Source organism: Desmodus rotundus, chromosome 4, assembly GCF_022682495.2.
Source record: "Desmodus rotundus isolate HL8 chromosome 4, HLdesRot8A.1, whole genome shotgun sequence".
Taxonomy (NCBI): domain Eukaryota; kingdom Metazoa; phylum Chordata; class Mammalia; order Chiroptera; family Phyllostomidae; genus Desmodus; species Desmodus rotundus.
Genome location: NC_071390.1, coordinates 19,287,327 through 19,310,562, shown reverse-complemented (window position 1 = coordinate 19,310,562; position 23,236 = coordinate 19,287,327). Strand labels below are relative to the sequence as shown.

Below are 23,236 nucleotides of genomic sequence, written 5' to 3'. Positions count from 1 at the left end.
ATGTGATCTGTGGCAACAGAAGGCACAAAGCCAACAGCAGTCTCAGGACAGCGACCGACAGACCTGAGATCTTAGTGGAGGCCAGCTCCAAACCTTAGCACTGATCGCCGCAGCGTGGACAAGTAACATGGTCTGACTCCTCTGCAGACCTGCTGAGGCTGAGGGCACTCGGAAAGACTTGGTTCCTTCATCAGTAGTTTCTACTCAGTAGGGTCGTTGTGAAGGTGGAGGGCAGATCAATGGTAATAAAAATACAGTAAAAAATAAAAATTTAAAAAAGGAACAATAAGATAATACAAGGAAAGCACTTAGAACGGTGCCTGGCACAAAATAAGCACCACGTAAATGATGGCTATTAATACGAATTCTATCACGGATAATCACAGTATGATACAGGTAAACTACATGGACACACAGAAGAGGCTAAGCTAAAGTTTGGATAAAAGGCCCCATTTGTGTCTGAAAACTCAGTGCATTAACTGCACGAATAGGAATGAAATTGGGTGACGGGTGTTAGGTGTTTGGGGGAGGCACGGATTTTTAAATTTTTACTTTTGCCTATTCGCAATAAGACAGATATATGGTAGTTCATGATACTGTGATCACTGTAGAAATTCTCTTTATATATATTCGAAATTCTCATTAAAAAAGTTTTGTAATAGCATCCAAGAAGGAAACAATTTTAATTACTAATCTGACAGAAACCGACATCATAAATTACAGCTCATAACAGTAAATGACAGCAAGTGGCAATTGTATATTTTCTTGAAAGCAATTAATTTTGAAGAAAAAAAATACATTACTATTCCAGAAGCAAGCACACCTCCCTTCTGATACGCCATGGTGACCGGACTGATAAGATCTCTTCCATCTTTTGGGAAAGAAAAAGAAGGTGAAATCGATGACACAGAAGTGCGATACAAAGTACTTCATCTCATTTGGTTTCCGAGCACTATTCATTCTTTGTAATCCTATTTTTCTGAAAATCAACTTCATATTAGAATATGTGCCATGATGCCTTCCAAGCAATGACTAATAAAAGCTGCTTAGCACTGATTACTGACGTAAATAACACAAGTTTTTTAAAGGTCGGTATCATTAGATCTATGTAACTAACATTGTAGTAATAGTTAGCAAATATATATATATATATTTTTTTTTTTAAGAAAAGCATTGTCAGAGATTTTAAGAGGCCAGGGGGGAAAAACTATATTATTATCATCAAGCTGTATACTTAAGATCTGAACATTTTATGGTGTGTAATTTATACCTCAGTAAATAAAGCACAGTGGATAAAAGAAAGAAAAAGTTCTGTAAGAGCATTTTTTAGTGTTGTTTAACTACACTCCTGCCAATATTTCCCCCATTGCTCTCCCCTGCCCCACCCTCCATTCTCCCTCCGTCAGTCAGTCCCTGCCCTGTTGTCCATTACCATGGGTCCTCTATACATGTTTCTTGACTAGACCCTTCCCCTCTCCGCCCTGTTTTCCCTCTCCCCTCCCCTCTCGTCACTTATTAATAAAATATTGGCCTTGGATGTTGTATACTTGAAACTAATATAATATTATATGCTAATTATGTTAATAAAAAGATACTGTCCTTGAAGGGAAATAACAAAAGCATATTACTTGTTATGTAGAAAAATCATGAGAACTTCAAGATCAAAAGCCCAGATGGCATCCATCAAATTATTTCTTTACTGTGTATTAGGTGCTTGGCATTTTCCCAGATGCTAAGAAGGATACTGTCCCTTCTCTCAAGGACTATTCACCTCCCAGCAGTCTCTTTCCCAGTCCATCTTCTATAAGAGTCCAGCTTCTCATGACTCTTCCCCTAGTCTAGGTGCCTGCTGCTTATAGACACCTGCTCTCGGATCTTCCTTTCCTGAACAAAGGCTAAATTGACCTCCCCAAGCACAAATCCAGCTGGGGTACATCCCCATCCAGGAATGTTTGATGTCTGTCCACTGTCAGTTGAATTAACCATAAACATGTTAGCCTTACATTTAAGGGCAAATGTGGCCTAGATGACTATTCGTTCCCCACTACCCCTGCGTAAAACCTGATGCCCCAGACAAATCGTACCACTTCTTGTGTCTTTTTTCTACACAGATACCATTGCCAGAAAGTCACCTACTCTTATCTCTGTCTGTGAACCCATCCTTCGAGGGCCATTTCAAATACCACCTTCAAAGTAACTTAACTTGGTCCGTTTCCCTCCTTTGAATTCCCACAGAACTTGGTGAAGTCCTATTCACCAAGTGAAATCATCCTATTCTACTTGATTGTAATTAAATGACTAGTTGTCATATTCTCTTTAATAAAATAGAAATCACTTGAAAGTAGAGATTATGAGATTAAATATTTGCCATCTATGTCAACTCTGAAGTACCTTGCTTCATGCCTAGTGCTTAGTCTTACACATTGTAGAGGCTAGATAAATATCTATTTTGGAAGCATTATGAAAACTATTAGAAACAGTATACAGGAAGAAATAGCATACATGTCCAACTATACATTGTTAGGTCCTAAATCGGTGTAACATACTACAAGTGTGACAGGAATTTGGAAATGAGACACATTGTTTTATAACTCATTTTACACATAGACACAGATGCTAATTTACTGTGTAGAAATCTCTGGGATTAAATTTTGGAGCCAAAGGATAAGTGAAACACAATTCCTGACTGCAAAGAGTTGATGACTAGTGCGGAAGAGAGACGTGCACCTGAGGCATCGCGATGGGACAGGGTGCGGCTCTGAGAAACCAGTGAGTCTGAAGGACCTCCAGACAGGGCACCTAATTGTGCCTGAAGGTGGGGGTGAGGGCAGGGGCGACTCCACAGAGGAAAATTCCACCAGGTAAACAAGGAAGAGAGGGACATCCTAGACAAAGGATGTCTTCTGCCTTCTACTGCAAATAGCAGAAGGCAGAAGTTAGGGAGAGCGCAAGAATGATGAGAACTATAAAGTCTCAGTGGGAGTAAATGACATTGGAAATGCAGGCCAGAAAAAAAGGTTTACTCCTCGGAAAGCTGCGGGATGGCATCGTGGATGAGAGATTAGAGAGTGAACAAAGCCTGGAGGGTACAGGTGAGAGTAGAGGAAAGTTGAATCTCACGGTCTCAGTTGTAGCAGTGGGGTGAGAGTCAGGGAATGGGAGAGGGCGTGGCTGAGGGACACGGCTGCTGGCGGGCACTTGCTGTGGGAGGCAGTGTATGAGTTGGGAACTGGCGAGTTCAGAGAGCAGAGTGGCAAGGGAATGAGCTAGAAGGCATGTCTGTGGAACGGTGGGAGGAACGGATGGCTAGACAGGAGACTTGTACTGGGGAGTAGTAGGAACTAACACTAAATGGAACAGGGAGGATCAGAATGGAGAGGGCTTGAAAGCAAGGTGGAGTATAATCCTAGAGTTACATGTTAAAAACGGTCTTCAAGAAGAGCAGTTTGGCAGGAATGAGCTGCCTGGTTTGAGCCAGCTGTTGATTAAGGTCAATGAAGTCAGTCCTAAGGTTGCTGCAAAAGTCAAGGTGTGAAGTAATAAGAGCAATTAGAATGGAGAGTGCAATGGACAGGTTTGGGGTTTGCCCTGGCAAAGTCCCCTTCTCAAAGGGTCTATACCTAGCCACTCCTGTGTCCCAGACCCAACTCTGGCCAGAGTTGATGGGACTAGGAATGGACACCATATCTAAAGAGAATATTGATCATGTTCTCTTGGAAATTCTAACCACTTAACATACAGGTAATTTTCAAGGTGGTGGTTAGACTTAGAAGACCATGACAGAGAAAGCGGTTGAGAGGACAGAGGGCAGGAAAGAACACATTAGCTTATTAAACAGAACAGGCATATGTATGGGAAAGGATACAGCATAGTAGCTAAGAATTTGGGCTCTGCAGTTTTACAGCCTGGGCTCAGGTTTCAGCTCCACAGTTTGCTAGTTATGGGAATTCGGACGCGTTTGTTAACTTCTCAACGCCTCCATTTCCTCCTTATATTGTGGAGATGAAAATGTACCTCCTTGTAAAGCTATTTTGAGGATTACTTGAATTATAGATGAGGATTTACATAATCTATTAGGAATCCTATAGGTTATAGGATTACCGCATTACAGAGTGTTAGCAGAATGTCTGGAGCATGTAATATTTAAGAAACATTAGGTAGCTAGAAGGACTAGGACTACAGGATGAAGGAGACAAAGGAATAAAAGATGTCTAGAAGAAAGAGAAAAATAGAAAATAAAACATTCATCTTCGAGCGCAAAACCATCACCAGTGGTTGTACCCTTCTGGGAACATAAAGCAAAGCAGTTCCTCACCCATTGATGGTGTGTCTTCTGTCTTATCAAGCACAGTCACCTTCAAGGTTTCTCCACTGATCACTAAAAGATGACCCTCTTCACAGCCAACGTACAGGTCACTTGTTGCAGTCCAGCAGTGCATCGTCGGGTGCAGCGAAGGATACAGATCATCTTTGGGCTTCAGGGAAAGATCAGAAACCTTGTATTATGATAATAACTATGGCCTGAAAACCAGAGAAATACCCATTAAAACAATTTCCAAGAGGAAATAAATGAATATGTACATATGTACATTCACTGGCCCCACCATTTGCTAAGAGCTAACTGAACTCCTTTCTTCCTCCGCTTCTCTGCATTTTAATTCACTAGAAAAAAATAAGCCACTCTTGCCAACGCCGTCAGAGTTCCAGTGTCACAGATTTCCATGAGTTTTGAGTAATAACTTCTATACTGTTTCCTGGTGGACTTTTTTTCTATCTTGAACCTAAGAAAGTCATTGTCTAGCTACAATCTCTCTTTTAGAGGAAGATTATTATAACGTTTCTCCCTCCTGCTTCTGCAGGGGTCATGGATGTGATTTTCCTGGGGCAGCTACGGAGGGGTCTGCCTTGGTCCCCTGCTTAGTTAGCTTTCGTGGCGAATGAGGAGAGGACTCCTTGTATGATTCTGGTGGCCTGTCCAATTCGGTTCATGAAACACCCTACATGACTTTGATTTTATGGAAAACTCAGAGAAAAATGCACATGATATATGGGATGTACCTAGAAAAAGAGCTGGCTTTGGAGACTGAAAAATAGTATGGGCCGAGGATGTAAGGTAAAATTTTCCCTATAAAGGAATGTTTTAGGCTTTGTGGACCGCATTAGTCTCTGCATTGCCACATACCCACCGCACCCCCCTTTTTAAAACAACCTTAAAAAAAGTGCGAAAAACATTTATAGCTTGGGGCCATACAAAAGCACATCATAGTCTGTTGATCGCTGCTTTACACAGTAATACCTCAGTATTATGCCTCCTACAGCCGCAAACGCTTGTGACCAGCAGAGCAAAGGGTGCCCCCTACACTTTTTGTACAGACAGAGCAGATATCCTTGTAAGCCTAGGACCACCTACTCTCTTTCCTGGAGGTCAAGGTAGCTGTAACAGCAGTTTTGGGCACATCCCCCCTCCTCCTCTGTCCCAGGACTGATTGAAATTGTGAACTCAGGATATCATAACATGGCATTCCTTCCTTTCTTTTGTTTGATTTAAACAAATCAAACATATGGAACTTAAATTTGTTTGTTTGTTTTCACTTGTATTGAGAACAGAAGGTTTAGTAGTTGAGTATCTGAGCTTTTTGTTTGCTATACTACTATTTAGAATTGCATTAGCTACAACATATCTTTATTTTCTTTAGACATGCTTACACCCATAGGAATAGAAAACATTTTTAATGAGCCATTAGCCAAATTACCAGAATTGCTAAATTCCTTGAGAGTTCCACGTTTATTTCATTCACTTATTCATTCATCTAACAAATATTGGATACTCGTGGCACCCCAAGCACAGGAATGTAGCAATGCACAAAACACAAAAATTCCGTGTAGTCATACATCCCGGTGAGGGGAAATAGAGTAAAATAAATAAGTTAAAGACATGGACTGTTCTGTGTTGAAAAGGGCTGTGGGGGAAATAAAGCAGGGTGAGATGGAATTGGTTTCACCATTGGGGAATAGTTCAAACCCATGAACTATTCAGTGATTTTTCTACTCAGAACTTCCCAGCGTATGCAAGTCACCTTTCTAAGAAATACTCAACTACTTAAATAAAATATTACATGCTGCTCTTTTAATTTAGGAAAGACTTGTCCTTTAATTTAGGAAAGGTAAAGCAGGTGTGACACTGTCAAAGTAACTATTTCTACTAAATTCTCAACTTATATAAATTTGTTGTACAATTGATATTTCAACAAACATTTATTGGGTTTTGGTTATATACCAGGCATTGCACCAAGATGTAAGGAATTCCTCCTCTAGACATTATCCTCCTAAAAGGATAATCACCTATTGAGGGAAGAACTAGTATCAACAAATATCAGAATCAGAAAACATGGTGGGTTATACTAGAGGAGTGTGTTTAAATACAGGCGTGGGCAAAAGTCGGTTTAAGTTGTGAGTACACGAAACAGTTTGTTCTTGTGTTATTTTAAATTAATTATTATATTGTTTTCCATACAAACAACTGTAAACCTATTTTGCCCACCCCTGTATTGTATGGGCATCCATAAGAAAGCAATTGGCTCTTCTTGGTGGGGTGAAGGAAGTGTAAAGAAAGAGAATTATCATTTGGGATGGACCTTGAAACACAAGTAAGGCAGAAATCATATATAGGAACAATCATGATAATTTTTAAAAGAATAGATTGACTTTGATGGTACAATTGGTCTATTTCATGCCCTCATGCCCTTAGATTGTTAGAAAATAAAACTCGAATAACAATCTGGCCATCCAGTAGGACAAACAAAGGGACAAAACCAAATGGATTAAACTGCTACTAATCAATGACATTTTTGTGGTGTCTGGGATTTGAGTCATAGAAAAGAATTACTCACTGAACACCACTATTTAAAAGTCTTTGGGTTGTCTTGATGACATATAACCTTAGACTATAAATCACGAAAAGACAGACTCCACGGGGTATCACAATGGGCTTAAAATCTTAAGAACACGCGCGCCTGGTCCTCACACACCAGTGAATCTGTGCATATGGAACAGAAGGCGGGGACTAAAACTCGGAATTTTCTGGCCCGGGTATGTTAAATTAATATTATGTGTGGCTTTTCTTACTTTAAGATAAATCGTGGCTTGTTTTCCTGTTACTTCCTTTCAATAAATGTGCTCTGTGCCAAACATATTTTTGTTTGTTTATTGATTTCAGAGAGAGGAAGGGGGAGAGAGAGAGACAGAGACAGAGAGAGAAAGAGAGAGAAACATCAGTGTGAGAGAGAAACATTGGTGGGTTGCCCCCATATGTGCCCTGACCAGGGATTGAACCCACAACCTAGGTATTAAATGAATTGAACCCACAACCTTTGTGTGTGGATGATGCTCCAACCAACTGAGCCACACCTGCCAGAGCTGTTCTATGCCATTTAAAAAGTAAATGTGATATTATATGGATTATGTGAGTAGAAACAATAATTTTTAATTCTGAAAATTTTGAGAATTGTAAGAGAAAAGGTGTGGATAGTATTTAAAAATGTTTGTTGATAACACTACCTCCTTATTTAATCCTCTGGAATCATGATTCAAACATTGTGGTCACTTGAAGACCAAACATGAAAAACTTGAGTCCCACTTAATCTTGCTTTAGAAAATGTAAGCACCTGAATATGTTTCCAAATACTTGAGTGTATAAAAGAGATTCTTATTTAGCAACTTATTTTTTTAAGGTAGATGGAAAAAGGGAAACTGGACACTTGAGATTAAATTAATTATTTGGGATCCAATTTCTGGCCAGATAACATCTGCCTTTGACTCCCCGTGTCACTGCTAGATGCGTCTCTAATGCCCTAAATAGGCTGTGTAACGTGATGCCTATTTAAGGGCCCAGAACGGGCCTTTCTATCATTAGCTACAAGAGATATAATGACAGCACTTAATGGTTGTAATTTTGTAAAAGTACACAGCTTGTCAATTTCTAAGACGCTTATATAGATCGAGTCATTACTGATTTCTTTGCCACTGGTACCCAGGTCACAAGAAAGTGCCATTCAAAGGAATGAATAGAACCAAGACATTTGAGCTCTATTTTATGCTTTCACTCATTGTATAGACATTAATTAATGTTTCAGCCACTTTTCTCACCTTATTTATCTATAAGATAAAGAAATAAATACTGGGAAAGCTAACTTCCTATTTAAATGCAAAGTGCATGACTTTATTACTATTCCTTATATGATCTAGAGATGTCAAACTTTAACATTAAATTTCTGTTTTCAGGAAAAGGTCAAAATGTGCTGAGTACAAAAGTCCTAGGAAATAAAGGTGTCTGTATAAGTATGAGCATTTTTTAAAATTGTAACTCCACATTTAAATATTGAAGGAAGTAAAATCTGACAGCATTTTCCAGATGACAAGGACAACTGCTTGAAATGTAAATGTTTTATGTAGGGTTTATCATGTTGGTGCAAAACGTGAAAGATGAGGGCTCCTCCAGAAAAAAAAGATTCGGATAGTTGGCATTTGGAGTCCTAGGAACCAAACACTAAACATAGAAACTTTTTCTGAAGCTGTAAACCCTGACGGCTGATCTATTTGTGTTTACTTGCTGCCCCACCGTGGTGAGTGTGGTTGCATTCCAAGGCTCAGGTCTGTGCGGTTAAAAGGAATTAGTGATCTTCTGTAATCTAAAAGTGAGTAATTGTCATTCTTTAGAAGAAACAAAAAGAGCATACAATCTTTCCTCTTGCTCGCCAGAGCTTATTTTTAATAATCTACCACACTGAATCATTTTTAGCATTAGCGTAATGCAGGTTGGAGAGGCGTGGAATCAAGTTCCTTACCTTCATCTCAAAGGCACGGCATGTGCTGTTGCTCTCTGCTCTTTTCCTCCCTCTCGAACATCACCCGCTTTTCACTCTCCCCTCACTTACTGTGCTCCAGCTATATGAGTTTTTTCTCAGCTCCTCAAACACACTGAGTTACTTTCTTCCCCTAGGATCTTTGTACATGCAGTTCCCTCTTCCTACACACTCTTTACCCTGCTTGTAGCATGGCCTCTTAGGCCTTAAAGTCTCACCTTAAATGTCATCTCCCCAATGGCCAGACCAGCATTTGTTAATCTTGTCCTTACCTCCATCCCCCACTTAGCCTGTTCAAATAATTATCACATTTTGCAATGATGTAACATATCTCCAAACTTTGGGTGTTGTAGCTCTGTCTTCCTGATAGAATGTAAGCTCCAACAGGCAGGGATTATGATGCCCAGTTGGTCACCATGTGACCCCATTGCCTAAAACAGTTCCTGCTACAGGAGAGGAGCTTGACAAATTTGTTGAATGAATGAATGAGTGTCCAACTGCTGACAAACCCCCTTTTGAAACTTTCTTCCATTGTTTTCCACCCTCTGGCTCTTCCCTGGACTTGCTCCTATTCTGTGACTGTTCCTTCTCAGACTCCTCTTCCCCCACCCCGCACCCCCCCACCACTGGCAGTCAGTTTCCCCTTTGGCTGTCTTCCCTGACACCCCTTCTCTCCTTTTCATCACACCCCTCCCCCTCAGGGCTTCCACTGCCCTCTCTGTGGGAACGACTCTGACATCCTGTGTCTGCAGCTCTGACTTTTCCCTAATAGTGAGTCACTTTGACAACTTCTACCCCACATCTCCACCTGGAGGCCTCCCCAGGACCCCAGATTCAGTATATTCCAAAACTGAAATCACATCTGGGCTCCCTGTTTCAGTTAGCGGTGCCACTGTCTTCCCAGCCACCCAAACTCAAAACTCCAGCATCTTCATCTCTCATGGTCTCCAGGCTAATATGTATCAAAAACCAGGATGGTTCTCTCTACCCTGCACGCCTCATGGGATGCCTGTGTGAAGGCAAACAGGAAGACATGCCAGGCAATTACCCTGAAAGTTTCAGCCTCTTCGCCTACTAGCCTGGCAATGGCTGACAGTGGGAGGGCAGGTCCATAGATGAGATCCTTGGGCAACGAGTTGGGGAAAATTAAGTCTTTTTCATCAAAAAATGACCCATCTTCCATAGGTAGTTTTGCTGACCTATAGAAGAAAGAAACATCAGAATAATCATATTAACAGAAACTAGTCATTGATGTAACTGCTGCTTACTAGTGGGGAGCTGTTATAACATAAAAAACAAAATAAAATAGATAAGGGCCAAATATTAGACTTTAAAATATGTATCATAAAAAGATAAGCAATGTACAGCTACAAATTAAATACATAGGGCTTTTCAAATTTTTTCAAAGTTAACATCTAACGTAGGATTGTAAATCTGAATGCTGATGGGGTCAGGCAGGTTATGTGCGGCAAGGTGGCAACTGTGGCAAACGGGCAATTGTTTTCCCTCCTACAGGTGGCAGGCACCACTCAGTTCCAGTCAACAGGGCTTGCTGACATGTGAGAATTCTGGTCCCAAAATTTTGAGAGAGCATACGTGGGTCAAAACAAACATATGTGTCGGTTGTATTAAGCTACTTCTGTGACATCTGGTATCAGGAATTCATTTCAAACTTACCATATATCTACTTTTAACTCATAATATGGCTATCAAGATGAATTTGGAGAATTTGTGGCTTTATGCATTACATAAAAAATTCCTTGGTTATGTTTTGTGAATGATGGATAATTTTGTAAAATGGTCACGCAAAAATAGCACCTACTACTCAAATGTAAAGCTTAAGTATTTTTAAATCCTGCTTACTTTCTGAACTGGAAAATCCACTCACTTCACCTCCGACTTTGTTTATAGAAAAATCACAACTCAGTATTTAAAGGAGAATATTCAAGGGAAGCAAAAAGAGAGAAAGGTGTAATAAATCACTTGCCTACCCTGGCAAGGATCTGCTGCAGACATCACCCATTTTATGAAAGGTTAGTGTTGTCAACTCTGCCTGGGGACAGAGGTGGCTATTCAGTGGGTCCTTGTGAAAATGAAACTGTGACATGAACAGTGCTGAGCAGAGGGAAGTGTCCCTCTTAGGGTTCTCCACCTAGTTCTTCACTTTATTTACCAGATTTACATTTCTCTGGAGAAGGTAGTTTTCAAAAATTGTAATCTCAAGGACGCAATGGCCAACATCTCCTTAGTCTTTGACTTGGGAGAGTATGGTCAGTGCAGGGGCATCTGAGTCTTCGAACCCTTTTCCCCCAAGACACCATTCTCACCAACTATCACCAGGGCATTGGTCATAGAATTTCTCTTTGACCCAGTTCTATTTACTAATAAACGGTAACTCCCATGATCCACTATATGCAACTACCCTTTTGTTTATAGATAATGTGGCTGAAGGTATAATGTATATAAAATATCCATACCTAAAACTTTCTTATTTTTGAGATTTCAGTTGGGCATCAAAGTAATAGGAGCAAAAAATTGTGTTTTGAAATAGTAAGAGCAAATAAAATTTTGGAAAATTAAATGTTTGATAAAGCTCTAGGAGGACTTGATATTCAAAAGAATTTCATTGGGAAATCAAGTCATAGAGAATATTTTTAAAAAGCAAATGGCCACTCCAAGATCATTATATATGTAGAAAGGTGTTATAACTTAAGATATACATATAAAGTATAATTCATCAGCCCTCGCTGGTGTGGCTCAGTGGATTGAGTGCCAGCCAGCTAACCAAAGGGTCGCCAGTTCAATTCCCAGTCTAGGGGCACATGCCTGACTTGCTGTCCAGGTCCCCAGTAGGGGGCATGTGAGAGCCAACCACACATTGATATTTCTCTCCCTCTTTCTCCCTTCTCCTCTCTAAAAATAAATAAATAAAAACTTTAAAAAAATAAAGTGTAATTCATCAAATTGATTTAATCAAGTTGATCTGATCACATTACATGAATGCAAACAAGACCACCACTACACTGTATTGTAATGAAGTCTCTCACCTTGCTTTGAGATAATGCTCCTGGTTACTTCTTTCAATGGTCCACACGGTCACTGAACTTGGACTTGACAAGCACAGCTGGTGCCAGTTCATGGGGTTAAAAGTCATCTGGCTCACATCGACACCAGGTTGTGACTTCTTGCACAAAATGACACCTGATTCCCAGTCCCTTAGAGAAAAATTGCATTTGGTAAAAAAGTTTGAATTTCATATCTTGAGGACATTTATCTAATTATTGGGATTAATTTATATAAATTGAGACAATTTATTATACAATTTATATAACCTATGACATTAATATCAAATTTTTTACTAATTAAACTTATCATTATACTATACCTGTTAAAGAAAGCAAAATAACTATTTTTAAAATATTACTCATGCTACCAAGACTGTTTTATCTTCTTCATTAAATTTGCATTTAACTCATCCAAATCTAGAAAATGGAATATATCATCACATTTGCCAAAATATAAGTGTAGGTGTCTAAATCTCTATACTACATATGAGTACTCCATGGTTCTGCATATAATGTATATAATGATGCTAATTGATTGTTTACTGAGGGGTTTTTTTTGAAGATTTTATTTATTTTTAGAGAGAGGGGAAGGGAGGGGGGAAGAAAGGGAGAGAAACATCAGTTGCCTCTCATATGCTCCCCAACTAGGGACTGAATCTGCAGCCCAGGCTTGTTCCTTGACCAGGAATCAATGGGCGGCCTTTCACTTTGCAGGACGATGCCTAACCAACTGAGCCACTCCAGTCTGGGCAATCATTCACTGAGTTTTAAATCATAGCACTAGTTTTTCAAAATTGATTAATTCATTTATTCACTTGAGAGAATTACTTGAACGCCTACCATGAGCAAGGTCCCTTGCTAGAGGAAATAAAGGAGAAAAATATTAATGCGAGCTGTCCCCTCGTACAAGGAGCCAGCACTCCATTCAGAGTTGTGACTAGGAAAGTGGAGCTAATGCGTCTTAAGCTCACTTGGTCATTTGGGTTCCTTCTGCTCTCCCCTCCTTTCATCCTTGTCACAAACGTCCTGTCACATCAACCATTCTATTGCTGGTTCTTTGGATCTTTGGACTTTCTGCCTCAAGTACCCGTCAAAAACCGTCACACCTGGATGGGTACAACTGAAAGCCCGGGCTATTGGAGACAGGAACGAAGATCACAGGACTATGTGTGTCAGTGACATGAATTCCTGGTTACCACCCCCCACTGGAGCCTCAGTGAAACCTCAGGCCCTACTGTTTCTCTGGTAGTGCGTTCTCCTGTTCTCTGAAGTGGTCATCTTAATATCCCCTATTTTCCTGAAGCCTCTCACCTCTCCACCTTACTCACCGTAAATGGCCTCGTTTTCCATGAGAATTCTGCCAAGTTCCTGCTATCAAGCTTACCCACCCGCCAGGATCTGTGCCACTCTTTCCTTCTCTCCTCTCACAATGGAGAGTACGTCTCTCCTGCCTAAGGCTGGTTTCACAGCCTGTGCTCTGGATCCTACAAGTCTTGCATTCTTAGGAACATTAGTCTCTCCTTATTCCTTCTCTTCTGCATCTTCAGACTACCCTCTCCTAACTCCTTCCCGTCAACACTTACATTAAGTGTTCATCTGTACCATCTTTATTAAAAAAAAACAACACGCCCTCCCTCAATCTCACCCATTCATGTCTCTCTCCCGCCCCCTTCAAGCCAGACTTCTTGAGTGAGTTGTTCTTAACTCACTGCCTCCTCTTCCTTACTCCTCCTCGTTCCTCACCCCAGGACATCTGCATCCCCCCACCAGACTTCATGACACAGCTGTCTCCCAGATCCACTGATATCCACCTTCATCTTAAATCTAACAGGCACTTCCCAGTCCCGTCTAACTTTCCTTCTGCCGGATTTGACTCTGCTTATTATGACAACCTTCTGGAGTGACCCTTGGACTCTCAGTCACATACCTACTATGGATTCCCCATGCCTCTCAGGCTCCCACTGTTTCTGAGGCCTAGATCACCTCTTCTTACCAGCTTACTTGGTGGCTGTCCAACTCTGTAGGCGTAAGTAACTCCCTGCCAGTACACCCACTGGTGCCTCACCTCATGTCTGCTCCACATGCCCAGGGGCTTCCCTGTGCCCCCGGGCATGCCATGCAGGAGGTCACAGTAAACCTAAAAGTGTGGTGAAGTTAATACCTTGTGCAATGGACCTTTGATGGATGGGATAACAGAAGTTGGTGAACAAGGTCTCATCTCTTCCTCTCCCCTTCCCAGCCCACTGCTCATACAGCCTCTCAAAAGACTACCTGTGAGACAGAGCAAACAATTGTACTTGGTACCAAGTGGCGGCCAGCAAAGCAATGCACACTTATATGGGCTCTCCGCCTTCCCTGCCTTCCTCCCCTTTCCCTGCAGGCCTCTTTCCTGAGATTACACTCCCTATTAAAGTGGCTCGTGAGCTTCTGACACAGGCTCTGATTTCTGCAGAACTGTCCTTCCTCCATGACTGCTCCTTCTGGGTCTCCAATGAGGTTCCTCTTCTTCTTTAAGTCCCTTTTTTATTGGTGTTCTTCTGAGTTCTGTCCAAAGCTCCTCTTTAGGTATTCTTACTCATTTAGCACTTTGATTACTATTCTGATTTAACAACTCCCCAACGTTTATTTCCAGCCCTCTACCCTGAGCCTCCATCCCAGATATCTGTGGCAGAGACATGTTGTGTCCCTCAATATGTAGTCTCCACATCTCCCTCCAACTAACAGAATCCCTGGTTTTTAGCCAGGCACACAGTCACCCACCATGAGGACACTTCTCAGCCTCCCTTGCAGCTCAACATTGCTTGTGACCAATGGGATCTAAGTGTCAGTGACATGTGCAACTTCCAGGCTACGCATTCCAACAAAGATTTGTGCCTTTTCCTTACCCTTTTGCCTTCTCTCTGGTCTCCAAAATACACGGGTGGTGACCCCACTTTAGACTAGAGATGAGGGCAACAGACTAGGAATGGAAGAGCAAGATAGTGCCAGGCTGGCCCCGTACTCTGGGGAGCCACCATACTTATTTACAAGGCTGCTCAAGAGCTCCCCTCAGAAAACTGTCCCTCCAAGTTTCTCTCTTATGGCTAATATCTTTTCCTCATCATTATGCTCTCTTAATAGCTTAATTAAATCCTTACGCCTGCCATATTTTGCTCTGACCTCATGATCTTTGCACATGCCATTCCCCTGCTGGGAATCTTCTTTCTTCTCTCCTCACAAGGCTGTTCCCCACTCATCCTTTAAATATTGCTCTGGGTTGAATTGTGCCCCCCCAAATTCATGGTGTTCTAACCCTTGGGTTCTCAGAATATGACCTTATTTGGAAATAGGATCTTTACTAAAGTTAAATGAGGTCATTTAGTGTGGGCCTACTCCAATGAGTAGTATCCTTATAAAAAGGGGAAATTTGGAGACAGATACACGTACAAGGAGAACACTTGAACATGAGGAAAGTTATTCACAAGCCAAGGGGAGAAGCCTGGAACAGATTCTCTCTCATAGCCCTCAGGAGGAACCAATGCTGCTGACACCTTGCTCTCAGACTTCTAGCCTCTAGAACTATGAGACAATGAATTTCTGCTGTTGAAGACCCCCAGTTTGTGGTACTTGGTTAATGGCACTCCTAGCAAACAAATATATCCATCAACAAGTGAGTGGATAAACAAACTGTGGTGTACCCATACCACAGAATACAAAGGAATGAACTATTGAGACACATAGCATAAGAGAGTTTCAAAATGAGATGACCTAAAAGAATTATGTTGCCTGAAAGATGACATACCAAAAAAAGAGCACATATAATGTATAACTTCCTGTTTATGAAATTCTAGAAAACACTAATTAAGAGTAACAGAAAGTGTATCAGTGGTGAACTGGGGGGGCAGAGGGCAGGGCGACGATGGGGTGAGCGCAAGTGTGGCAGCGGCCAACAAGGCAGGATCTGAAGGGCACATGGAAGCTTTGGGGGGTGGTGGATACATGTATTATCTTGGTTATGGTGATGGTTTCATGGGTTTATTCATAAGTTAAAACATCAAATTGTGTATATGTATAAATAAAGTTTATTATATGTCAACTATACTTAATAAAGCTTTTTTAATTAAAAAAGGAAACTGTGTAAACTAATTAGGGCTCATTGAACCTATATATTACATTTTATATAAGAAATACTAATATGTAAGGAGCATCCTCGGTCATTTCTGGAACATTTTGCACTTCCCCTTAATAAGACTCCCCTGAGGGAGTTTATATCAAGGCTGGAAGAGTAAGTGTAACTTTGAAGCTGGCCACAGGGGTCGCGACCCAGCAAAGATCACAGCTATGTCTTATCCAAAGGTATTTCCTGTGCCACTGGCAAATACGTCATAATGTTCCACCCTCTGAGCATATGACTGTTCTAATGTCTCTAAAACCTATTACTTCAAACTGAACTCTAATGTAGAGGCCATCTAAATTTCAACATTAGTGGGAAATATGCACACAACTCAAAGGTACTATTTATTTTTAACAAAAGATGAAAGTTTATGCATTTATAAATATATTCTTTACCTGACAAAGGAACTATTATAACACATAAATGAAAAGAGAAATACGATAATTAATTTAGCTCGCATATAGCTTTTCCCCTACCAAATTTTATGCCTAAAAGTAGTAACTAACATTCTATGTTATAATTAGGACTTTTACTTCTTCCATATTTCCTTGTTTCAGATTTTTTCATGTATATGTCTTCTGACAAAATCCAGAAGGACAAGTAATGTAATTTGAAGGAATTCTGTAAATTCCTTTAACAAGTTAAATGAAAGGAATTCTGTAGGACGCTGGAACTTACCAGAGAGCCAATTCAAATTCTGGGAGAGAGGAGTAGCTAGCCAGGTAGGTGCCGCAATAACTGAATGTAAGTAAAGTATAGTCCAGAAGAACATTGCCTAAAATATAAAATCCATTACAAGGATTTCATTATCATACTCTGAGATTGACTATAGTCTATAACCTATTTTCCTTTTCTAATAAATTTCACATAATTCAAAAACATTTAACTCTTGGAATAAGAGTCTCCCGGCTGATTTCTAACATAATAACCAGGAAGTTAAGAGTAAAGTTAAGATCCATTTTAAAAAGCTGTCTAGAGTGAATTCAGACTGTTAGCTCACTGGCCCTAGACTTCGATGCACCACCAACCATACTGCAGCATGCGTGTCCCAGTGTGATTTGAAATGATCCAAGAACCGTAAAATATTCCACAAATATATGAAACATTGTAATTAAAAACATTATTCAAACAACTTTACATACCTTGGGGAGGTGAAATAGTTCTATCTTACTTCTATATCTCCATACCTTAGGCCATACCCAGCCCTTAGCTTAATATCATCCAGTTCTTGAAACTACTATAAAAATTTATATGTTCATTTGTATCTACAGTTGAAGAAATGAAAATTGACTTTAAAAGTCTTAGTAACAATGTGTTAGAATGGGCATCATGAGGATGCTAAAACAAGAAGTGTCTGCTTTGCCTCTCTGTATATGTACGAGGCTCTGGTCTTCCTTCATCTGCTGTGCTTCAGCATGGCTCCAGCAGCGAAAGCTTTACCTCTTCCTATGCCTGTCTTTTTTCAGTTTTTACATTCATCTCTCGATGGCTACTTCTGTGTATTTTTAATGGTTCTGCTGTTTTTTACCTGTCTCACTTCAACTGACCATAACATAATGCTAAACTTTGTCATTTATTGAATTTATTTAGCCCACTCCAATTAACAAAGAAAATAGCTTATATTTTTAAGCATTCAATGCAAAAATAAAAATAAGTTTTCTGTGGGAAAGAGGCCTTATTAGAATGACTTTCTATCCTTGCTATAGACATTTCCTCCTCAAACTGAAGCTTATTAATTTTATATTTCCTTTACACTTATTTTAAATTTTAAAAAATGCATGTTTGAAAAATTACTCTTGAATTTTATTGTTGTTCATGTATAGTTTTCTGCCTTTTCCCCCCACCTTCCCCATGATTTTTGAAGAAAATATAAAAAATGCATAAAAGAAAAGATATAGCCTTAGTAATCTTATTACCAAATTTGGTATATTTCTTTCTGGTATTTTCTTCTGTGTTTACTTGTAAAAATAGACATTTTTTTCTTTAAATATAACTTTGCTTTTTATAGCTGCAATAATCATGGGTTAAATATTATACATAATAATTGATTTTTACAAGGAAACTTGAATCATACATAATGTTACTCCTGTTGGTTTGTTTACCTTATTTGGGCATTTTATAATTAATAATGAGAATTTTAATGTTCATATAATATCCCGTCATGGGATGTTTTAACTTACTTCACCACATTCATGTTATCGGAGATGTAAGTTGTCTCTCCAGTCTTTTGCTATGACAGTGTTCTGCACCATATTTGACAAATCTTTGACCATATTTCTTATTATTTTCTTAAAAGTGAATTCTAGTTCTTGAAGTGGGTTTAACTCAGTCAGATTAATATTTACCTCCCAGAAAGATTGTTATCAATTTATCCTCCCACCTTCAGCAAAAAAAGGGTGCTACCAGTTTCACTGCACTCTACCTAGCTGTTATAAGGTTTAAAAAAAATTGTGCCCTGGCTGATGTGGCTCAGTAGATTGAGTGCCAGCCTGTGAACCAAAGGGTCGCCAGTTTGATCCCCAGTCAGGGCACATGCCTGGGTTGTGGGCCATGTTCCCAGTAGGGGGGGCATGAGAGGCAACCACGTGTAGATGTTTCCCTCTCTTTCTCCTTCCCTTTCCCTCTCAAAAAATAAATAAATAAAATCTTAAAAAATATAAAAAATTGTTACCTTGATAAGCAAAAAAATCTCATCTTGATTTAAATGATACTTTTTAAAATGAATATTGAGATGAAACATTTTTTGATGTTTTTGATCATTTGTAGTTCGTGGTGAGGACAAGTTCCTTTTCCATTTGTTCTAATGGGATATTTGTCTTTTTTTTCTTATTGTCTTCCAATGCCCTGAAAATATTTGATCATATTTGTTCCAAATATTTTCCTCAGTTTATTTTTTGTCTTTTGATTTTCCATGGTAATTTTGATATTCCTAAATTTCAAATTTGTATGTAATCAAGTATGTCAATCTTTCTATTTTTAATTTTTCCTTTGTGAAAAGTTCTTACTCATCTTGAAACTATTTCGATTTTATACCGTACTTTCTTATACTTTTTAATGGGTTTGTTGTTTATACTGAACTCTTATTTTCATCTGATACATATTTTGTACAGTATAACATAAGTACCTAACTTGATACTTCTGTTCAAATAGTTCCTTAACAGCACTGTTGGACAGCCCATATTATCTATTGTGTGTGTGTTGGAGGGGGAGTGTCCTTCATCATATACTTGGTTTTATATATTCTATGATCTGTCCCCAGATTTCAACCCTTTCATTCGTCTGGTGATCTCTGCACAGATACCACGCCCTTAATTACTGGAGCACCATGATGTTAAAGGGGCCCTGGGCTTGTCATCATTCTCTTTCAAATTATTTCCATTCTTTTTTTTGTTCTTCCTAATGCACTTTGGAATCATTTCATTTAAGTACTCCTGCCTCTCTAAAACATATGATAAACCTATGAATTACTTCCTATGAAGAATATCAAAAACACATTTATAATAACCAGGCTTTCCATCCAGGAATGTCTCTGTATCTTTAAATATATTAAATCACTGACTTTTGTAGTTTTTTCCACTGAGGTCAGTCACATTTCTTCATTGGATTATTCCTAAGCATCCAAATCTTCTAATTGCACGGGTATTTATTTTGAAATCAGCATCTTATTAAGCCCTCTTTCATTGGTCCTAGTAGACTACTGCATTACCTATTATCTCCTTTCCCATAGCTATAATTTTTCTGTTTCCTATTTTGTTGCATTGACTAGAACTTCTAGGCTGATATTAAATAATAACAGTAACAACCAGTATCTTTGATGACTTATTCCTAATTTTATTGTGAATACCTCTGGAGTTTCATTATTCAATATGAATGATGGCTATTGGTTTGAATTAATTTTCAATTTCTTAGACAGGGCTAGAATCAAGTCACCATGCTGGGGAAAATTGAAAGATGAAAGGTAGTTACAGTTCACATAGGCAGTTCCCAGTATATGAATGGGTTATGTTTTAAAAGTTGTAATCTGTGAGAACACAAATTTCCCCTCAAATAAAACGTCAAATTATAGTGAAGTTCCCTGGCTTGGCCGAAACCCTGGTTTGACCCAAAAGGCTATCGAACTAAGACCAGCCTTCATTTCTCCTGAGACTTCTGTCCATGATGTGTTCAATGAGGGACTCATTAGATGGGCTCCAATAGATGTGCAGTGGCCTGGTGTGGGTCTGCAGGATCTAAGAATGAGTCAGTAATAATTTAAATGGTAGATGACATTGATTGACATCCATATGACATATGTCCTATATAATGACGGCATATATAATAACATATAATCTCACTTATTATCACTACAGCCTTAACAGGATATATTACCATTATCCCCATTTCACAGAAAAGGAAATTGAGGCTCAGAGACTTATCTTTAGAAGTTATACAACATCAACTCACCCGGATTTTCAATAAGCTATCAGGAAAGGAAAAGAAGCCCTAGCTGGTGTGGCTCAGTGGATTGAGCGCTGGCCTGGGAACTAAAGGGTTGTTGGTTCAATTCCCAGTGAGGGCACATGCCTGGGTTGCAGGTTAGGTGCCCATTAGGGGATGAGTGAGAGGCAACCACATATTGATGTTTCTTTCCCTCTCTCCCTCCCTTCCCTTCTGTCTAAAAATAAATACATAAAATCTTTTTAAAAATTGTCCTGAAAAAGGTTTCTTTCAAACTGCATTTAGTGCTGTAAATGAGTCTTCTAGTTCATGTGCATACGAATAACATGGGAAATGTTAAACTGCAGATTCTAATTAAGTTAAGTGTGGGTTGGGAGCAGAGTTTCTGCATTTATGACAATACCCTAGGTGATGACAGTGCTGAAGGTAAGCAGACCACACTAGGAGTAGCAAGGCTCTAGCTCAATTAATTAAAAGTCCTCTGTGGTCAGCCTGACTCCTTCTTTTAAAGTGTGTATTACAAAAAAAGGAGGAGGAGGAGGAGAAGGAGAAGGAGGAGAAGGAGGAGGAGAAGGAGGAGGAGGAGAAGGAGGAGGAGGAAAAGGAGGAGGAGGAGGAGAAGGAGGAGGAGAAGGAGAAGGAAGAGAAGGAGGAGGAGGAGGAGGAGGAGGAGGAGAAGGAGAAGGAGAAGAAGGAGGAGAAGAAGGAGAAGGAAGAAGAAGGAGAAGGAAGAAGAAGAAAGCAGAAGAAAGAAGAAGAAAGAAGAAAGAAGAAGAAGAAGAAGAAAGAAAGAAAACCTTCCAAAAATGCTTCATTTATGAGAACTAGGTTTGGTTACACCTTCTAACAAAATCCTTCAGTTATGGCAGAGAAAGGGTCTTGCAGGATACCTTTCAATTTGGTCCTCCTGGTCAATCCTGGAAAGTTGTATATGTAGATGAGAGGTTTTAGTTTCCGGTCAGAAAAAGCCACCACTTCAAAAGGAACGTTAGTTGCCACGACGCCCACAATTCCATTCATACACTGGAGTACAGTTTTTTTCTTGGTTGCAATATTAATAAATATTATGAAATTGCCACTAGGGTAGCAAATGGTGCTGTCGTTGACAAAATGAACATTCTGCTTAGGGAATCCTTGCACCCATCTTTAAGAAAAAGATATACCACCATCAATACAATACATTCCAAATACTTTTTCTATTTGCCAAAGCAAACAAAAGGTCATCAAAATCCTTGAAACACATCTATTCTACTTTCACCCACTTTCTGCCCCAAACAATCTCTAAGATCAAAGAACACTTATGGTGGCTGAGAGGCCAGGTTAAGTCCAGGTACTAGAGAAATTTAAATGTAGACCTAAAATTCCATAGGGCTCAAGAGCCTTCTTCAGAGAACTTTCTCAGTGAAGCAAATCCTCTGACCAAACCTGAGAAAGTCTCAGAAGGATTTTTGGAGTCTTGGATACGTGAAAAAGAAACAGTGAAAACAACAGAGAGAAAAAAGCTTGATCCTAATAGAAAACAGGGTGTATTGTGGGCCATTGTTTTATGATTATCTTTGATTTAAAAAATAAACTTTATAAAAAAAAACTTTGAATAGGACATCCTGCTTTGTGCTTGTAAGCAGAGTAGGGGATTCTTCTTTAGAAATGTGTAGCCATAATTAAATCTAAAAATACAGATAAATGTAGAAAATAAAAGGAATTAAGCCAACATGAGTGAAAGGTCGCAACACAAAAGGAACATATTTTTAAGTACGGAGTGCTGGTGAGTTTACGCTAGAAGTAACGGGAGTCTGAGATGAGGGGAGATTCTAGTTTTATTTAAATATGAAGACTTAAAGATAGATGGTGGAGAAGGTAAGAGAAGAACTCTGGGTTGGTCAGAAATTTCAAGAGATTGGAGAGAAGAGTCAGGACCAGGGGAGCATGCTGTGTGGAACAGGCTCCAGGTAACACACTCTGGAATGTGGGAGGAAAGAAACGCCACTTTCATCTGTGCAGCAGTTTATGCTTTTCAAAGGCCACTATAAATGCAAATAAATCCAAAATTAGTGGTTAGGAATTAGGAGGAAGAGAGGACGGCCCTAAGTTTGGAGGCAAATCACCAAAGACTCCAAGTATGGAATGGGGGCTCTCATTGGAACGGAGAGGGTGGAGGTTATTTATGAAAAGCCGAAGGGAAAAGGATCACTGAAGCCAATACTGGATCAGGAAAAGGGGGCAGAAATGGAAAGTCCGAGAGAGCGATGCTGGGCAAACGAACGAGGGTAGGGGAAAATGAAAGGGGGTGGGGCTGGGAAAGAGATGGAGATGGGGTCACTGAATAAGCGTTTGACGAGGTCAAAGTTTCCAAGTCTACAAAATGGGAGGCAGAATAGCGTAGGAAAGGGATGAAAATAAGAGGAAAAGTTTCCCCGAGACTGAAGTCAGTCGCCGGGCGGCGATGCCGCACCTCACGGACAGGGACGCGGTGCTGGCGACGGCGTAGGGGCTCTCCTCCGCCTCCCGGCCTTGAGCCATGGCCCGTGTTTCTCAAACCGGACCCCAGGCAGCAATCGCTGGACCCGGATTCCCGCCTGCAGCGGTTACTCCGATCCCCCAGCTGCAGGACAGGCTCAGCCTCCACTGTTTGCACCGTAGTCAGGAGACTGTAACCCCTGCGCCCATTGGCTCTCATCCTCTAACCGCCTCCCTCTAGAGGCGAGAGGATTGGTGGAGGC

At 40.0% G+C, this 23,236-nt stretch overlaps 1 protein-coding gene across 4 annotated transcripts in view; it reads right to left on the bottom strand.

Moving 5' to 3' along the window:
• The window catches only part of CFAP43 (cilia and flagella associated protein 43), an 83,694-nt gene extending 60,552 nt beyond the window's left edge, over positions 1–23,142 (bottom strand). For 3 of the 4 annotated variants that reach the window (XR_006654825.2, XM_045191538.3, XM_045191539.3), the window contains exons 1-7: positions 22,969–23,142; positions 21,407–21,660; positions 16,758–16,854; positions 11,909–12,076; positions 9,910–10,060; positions 4,316–4,475; positions 804–871 (exon numbers count right to left, since the gene is read on the bottom strand). Coding sequence is in view for 3 of the 4 variants with exons in the window: in XM_045191538.3 (XP_045047473.2) it covers positions 804–871; positions 4,316–4,475; positions 9,910–10,060; positions 11,909–12,076; positions 16,758–16,854; positions 21,407–21,660; positions 22,969–23,036 (966 nt within the window). In the remaining variant the exon portion in view is untranslated. Of the gene's footprint in view, positions 1–803; positions 872–4,315; positions 4,522–9,909; positions 10,061–11,908; positions 12,077–16,757; positions 16,855–21,406; positions 21,661–22,968 lie in introns of those variants that run through there. The other variant, XM_045191540.3, reaches the window with a different exon arrangement.
• Positions 23,143–23,236: the final 94 nt, after the last annotated feature.